Source organism: Plectropomus leopardus, chromosome 13, assembly GCF_008729295.1.
Source record: "Plectropomus leopardus isolate mb chromosome 13, YSFRI_Pleo_2.0, whole genome shotgun sequence".
Lineage (NCBI taxonomy): Eukaryota > Metazoa > Chordata > Actinopteri > Perciformes > Serranidae > Plectropomus > Plectropomus leopardus.
Genome location: NC_056475.1, coordinates 310,563 through 315,562, shown reverse-complemented (window position 1 = coordinate 315,562; position 5,000 = coordinate 310,563). Strand labels below are relative to the sequence as shown.

The following is a 5,000-nucleotide window of genomic DNA, read 5'->3' as shown; positions in this document are numbered from 1 at the left end:
CTATCGAATATTTTAGTAATCGAGTATTCTACTGAAAATTCCATCGATTAATCGAGTAATCGGATAAAACATATTTTTGTTTAGTTAAAGAGCAATTATAAATATACATGGGACAATAAGACATTTCACCTAACAATGAACCATTGGTTTCCTTTTTTAACTACCCAGTTAGCTTTATTATGTTTTTATTTTCCACCCTCATCACTCTGCAGCGCTGTGTTTGTACAGATTAAATAAAGCCTGTATGAAAGGCACGTTAGCCACGCATCGACAGTAGTCATAATTAATAGAAACCTAGCCCTCCGCAGGGCTAACGTTATGTTAGCAAGGTACAGTAACGTTAATCTCATTAATTAGCGCTACGTTAACTTCATTTTGCCTCGTCTCGGGTGACGGTCCTCCGCTCTCGGAGTAAACAGGGTGGCCTCGGTGGAGATGCTGCAGCATTGAAGACGTACTGTTGTGGTATGCAAGCGCTGTCTCACAGTGAATACACGCAGCAGTGTTCGCCTCGGTGTCCAGCTTGAAATGCTCCCACACTTTTGACATTTTCTGCCTTTTCTTTGTGCCTTTCTCTTCGCTTTCGTCGCCTTCTTCGTCGTTACCTCTTCATCCGTGGTTAAAACCAAACATATCCGCCGCCTCTTTTTTATTCCTTTATGTGTGTGACGTCCGCACGTTGTGCCGCATTAGAAGTAGTCCGGGCGAAATACCATGCTTTGAGCTGGCAAAATTAAACGATTCCTCGAGGCAGAGAAAATTCCTCGATCATTTTTTGTAATCGAGTTACTCGAATTATTCGAGGAATCGTTTCAGCCCTAATTGTTTTAAGGAAGACGAATTCTTTTGGGTTTCTTTCTTTTTCTTTTTTTTTTGAAAAATGGTGCCGCAATAGACTGCCTTCAACAGGCAGTGCGACAGGGCTACTGTTTGTAATTTTTAATAACTTTGTCTTTTTCAAACACCTTGTCTCTGATTGGTCCCCAGGTACAGGAGCTCCACCCATGACTCCTCCCTCCTCCAGTCCTCTGGCTCCACCTCCAACAGGTTTGGCCCCACCCCCTCTAACACCAGGTAAGGAGCAGAAGAAGAAGGTGTTGTCATGACAACAAACTGGGATATTGACAGCAGACTCTTTGTTTCTCCTCTGCAGCTCGTCATCCTCCTGGCCGTGTGGCCACGCCCCCTCCCACAGTGGGACCAATGAGCAGTCAGAGAGAGGCTGACAGCAGCCAATCAGAAAGCGAGCCTGACATGGAGGACGTGATGTCGGTGTTGAACCGAGCACTCGCTGCCTGCAGACAGACAGTTAAAGTGAGACTTTTGTGATTAAATAAACATCCTGAAATTCAGTCCACGCCCTCTCAGGATTTCAGCATCACAGATTTATAATTAGCGCTGACTTTAAGTCGTTTCTTTTCCCCAAAAACTGTTCGCTCAGGAAATGATGATTTGTTCGGTTTGTTTACCTGGTGCTCCGCTGGTGGTACGGTTAATTGTATTATGTTTTATGTTTTTTATTTGTTTCTCTCTGAGCTAGTGGAAGAACGTAGATATTAAACACAAGAGGCCCCAGAACGAAGCCTTGAGGAACCCCGCAAACAGTGCTGTCTGATCAGATGCGTTTTTAATCAAATTAAAAGGGCTGGGTGATACAAAAATATATCTTAATATATTACTCCTCAATATAGATTAAAGTAGTGTTCAGTAAATCCTCCATATACTTAAACTACCTGTAAATCTTACATGAAGGCACTGACGCACCTTAAACTCCAGTTTCCACAAGTTATTTATGGAAAACCTGGAGAAAGTCCTGGAAAGTTATTGGTCAAAATGTGTGTGAACCCTGTCTGTTAATACCAATATGTGTTTGATTGACCTTTGACCTCTGTCTGTAGGATCAGGTGTGTAGTGACGTGGAAAAGAGGCTCCGCCTCCTGGAGGACAGCTGGAGGACAGGTCGTCTCAGCCTACCTGTGAGGAGACGCATGCTCACCCTGTCTCTGGGTAACTGATCTGTCTGTCCTCCTGTCTCAGCACTTACCTGTCTGTCCTCCGGTCTGTCCTCCTTTCTCAGCACTCACCTGTCTGTCCTCCGGTCTGTCCTCCTTTCTCAGCACTCACCTGTCTGTCCTCCGGTCTGTCCTCCTGTCTCAGCACTCACCTGTCTGTCCTCCGGTCTGTCCTCCTGTCTCAGCACTCACCTGTCTGTCCTCCGGTCTGTCCTCCTTTCTCAGCACTCACCTGTCTGTCCTCTTGTCTGTCCCTTAGAGCTGCAGGTAGGCCACTGGGACTCGGCTGATGAGGTCCATCGCTCACTGATGGTCGATCATGTGACTGAGGTCATCCAATGGATGGTCGGTGTGAAACGACTCATCGCAGAGACCCGAAAATTGAGTCCAGAACTCTTAAAACCACTTCAAAAACCTTCAGGACCAGCCCAGGACTCTGCAGGACCAGCCCAGGACTCTGCAGGACCAGCCCAGGACTCTGCAGGACCAGCCCAGGACTCTTCAGGACCAGCCCAGGACTCTGCAGGACCAGCCCGGGACTCTGCAGAACCAGTCCAGGACCCTGCAGCACCAGTCCAGGACCCTGAAGAACCAGTCCAAGACCCTGCAGAACCAGCCCAGGACTGTTAATCATGCAGGAATCTGCAGGATTTCTTTTTACATTCAGCACACTTTGACTCTTAAAACCAGAACCAGTATCTGGTGTCAATAATCCTCACATTCATCTTCACACTTCAGCTGAGGGTCAAAGGTCAGAACTGCAGGATCCAGTGGGCCTTGGGGGTTTCCTCAGAGACACCTGATGGATCCTTCAGCTCTGGGCCGGCCTGTGTTTGGCAGCTGGAATATGGACTCTGGACTCTCTAGACCAGAGGCTTTCAAACTGTGAGGCTCCTCTCCAGCGGGGAAAACCCCTCAAGACTCTGGTCTCTAGACTCTAAATTCTAGCCTCTGTAATCTGCACTCTGGACCCTGTACTCAAGACTCTTGATCCTATACTCAAGACTCTAGACACTGTATTGACGTTGAACTTTGGACCCCATACTGTAGACTCTTGATCCTATACTCAAGACTCTGGATGCTAAAAGACCCTGGTCTCTGGACCCTGTACTCAAGACTCTGGACTCTGGACCCTATACTGGAGACCCTGGACTCTTGACCCTATGCTCAACACTTTGGACTCTCTACCCTTAACCTGAGACTCTGGACTCCGGACCCTATACTAAAGAGTATCAGTGGCCTGTTTCTGGGTCTTAATGAATAAATCTCTCCTCTTTCTACAGGACGAATTTGTGTTTTTTTATTTGTCATGTTTCAGGGACCAGCAGAGACCAGAGCCCGACCCTGTACACCTGCAAACCTGATCCACGTTCAGTTAGCGGGACCTCCAAAGCAGAGCTGCCAGAAGACTCCACACAAGTACACCTCAACCCCAAACAGCACATCCTCAGGCATCGTCCTAAACCATGAACCTGATTCTGTTAATGCGCATCAGCCCTGCAGCACCCCCTGCTGGCCTCACAGGACCGTTTCACCATCACAGAAGACGTAAAGAATAAAACCCTCAGAGGAGCAGCTTTCCAACACAAATGACAACGTGGAGATAAATATGAGGAACGTTTGAAACATTTGCAGTTTAATTTTCACCTCATAGAAGTATTCCTAATTAACTGTCCTCAAATGATCAACGCCCCGGAGATCGACCCATGTGGTTTTTTCAGGGTCAAAGCCGATACCAATAGTTCACGAGATCCATAACTGATATTTGGAATTAAGATCAATTTACATTAAAAATTAAAATCTTTCTGTTGGAATTTGGAAGAAAGGAAACTGCAACACTAAACTTTGTTTAAATTTCTTTAACAAATGTTTAATCAAAACTGAAACTTCCTACTTCATATTCAGCAAGTTCACTGCAACGTTTTTATAAAGTCAGATTAAAAAATGAATAAACAAAAATAGCTCCCTGAGGTTTCACGGTAAAAGATCTGCACGCTGACACAACAAACAAAAGCTGACAAATTTTAACAATCACATAAGTCACGTGTGGTCACTCACTCTCCGATCAGCTGATTCTCAACAGCTGTGAGCTCAAACAGGCAGCTGCAGAAGAGACCAGCAGGAGGCAGCAGAGGACACTGAGACTCTGTGTGTGTGTGTGTGTGTGTGTGTGTGTGTGTGTGTGTGTGTGTGTGTGTGTGTGTGTGTGTGTGTGTGTGTGTGTGTGTGTGTGAGATTCTTAAAGTTTTCAGATTTAAGCTCTAGACATTTAGTTTTAATTGAGGTAAGGCCAGGGTCTGTTCTTTATTTACTAGAGGAGGAGTGAAGCTCCACTTATTTCCTCTTGAGCCTCCCTGTTGGTTAGATCACAGAAAATAAATTGCCCTAAATTTTTCCCAAAAATAACCACCAAAAATTATGGAAAAAAGTAAACAAAAAATTTAAAGGAAAAAAAAAACACTAAAAAATGTTAAAGAACAAAACTCACTGAAGATGTTGAAAGAAACAAAAAAGATGTGATTTTTAAAAAAAAGAAAAATAAGATTACCAAATTAAAAAAATAAAACATGCCCCTTTTTTATTTCCGTTTAATCACTCTAAAATTTAAAAGCCGAAAATCACCAGGAATTTACAAAGAACTATTTTCTTTAAAAAAAAGAAAGAAAAAGAAGAACTGCAAAAATCTTTAAAAATCACCAACAATTAAAAATAAAAGAAAGAAAATTTAAATTAAGTTAAAGATTTTTTTATGATAGAACACATACTGCAGCCCTGTTTACAAGGCTGTTAACTTTGCTCCCACTGCTCCCAGTAGTGCTCCCACTGCTCCCATACTCTCTGTGCTCCCAGAGCTGACCGATTGAAGTTCTCAGTAAAAAAGTGTAGATTTAAAATTTCCAGGTGCTGATGAAGATCATGTGACATGACCGAAAGCTCCAGGAGCCACTGAGTGAGTCCTCAGCGGAGTCTGTGACGAGCTGCCGTCTG

At 44.2% G+C, this 5,000-nt stretch overlaps 1 protein-coding gene across 1 annotated transcript in view; it reads left to right on the top strand.

The window, feature by feature from the left end:
- Nucleotides 1-2,912, top strand: part of LOC121952512 (steroid receptor RNA activator 1-like) — a 5,757-nt gene extending 2,845 nt beyond the window's left edge. The window contains exons 3-6 of the mRNA XM_042499256.1: nt 988-1,074; nt 1,154-1,314; nt 1,899-2,007; nt 2,272-2,912. Coding sequence (XP_042355190.1) covers nt 988-1,074; nt 1,154-1,314; nt 1,899-2,007; nt 2,272-2,642 — 728 coding nt within the window. The 3' untranslated portion in view covers nt 2,643-2,912. The remainder of the gene's footprint in view (nt 1-987; nt 1,075-1,153; nt 1,315-1,898; nt 2,008-2,271) is intronic.
- The last annotated feature ends 2,088 nt before the right edge of the window (nt 2,913-5,000 follow it).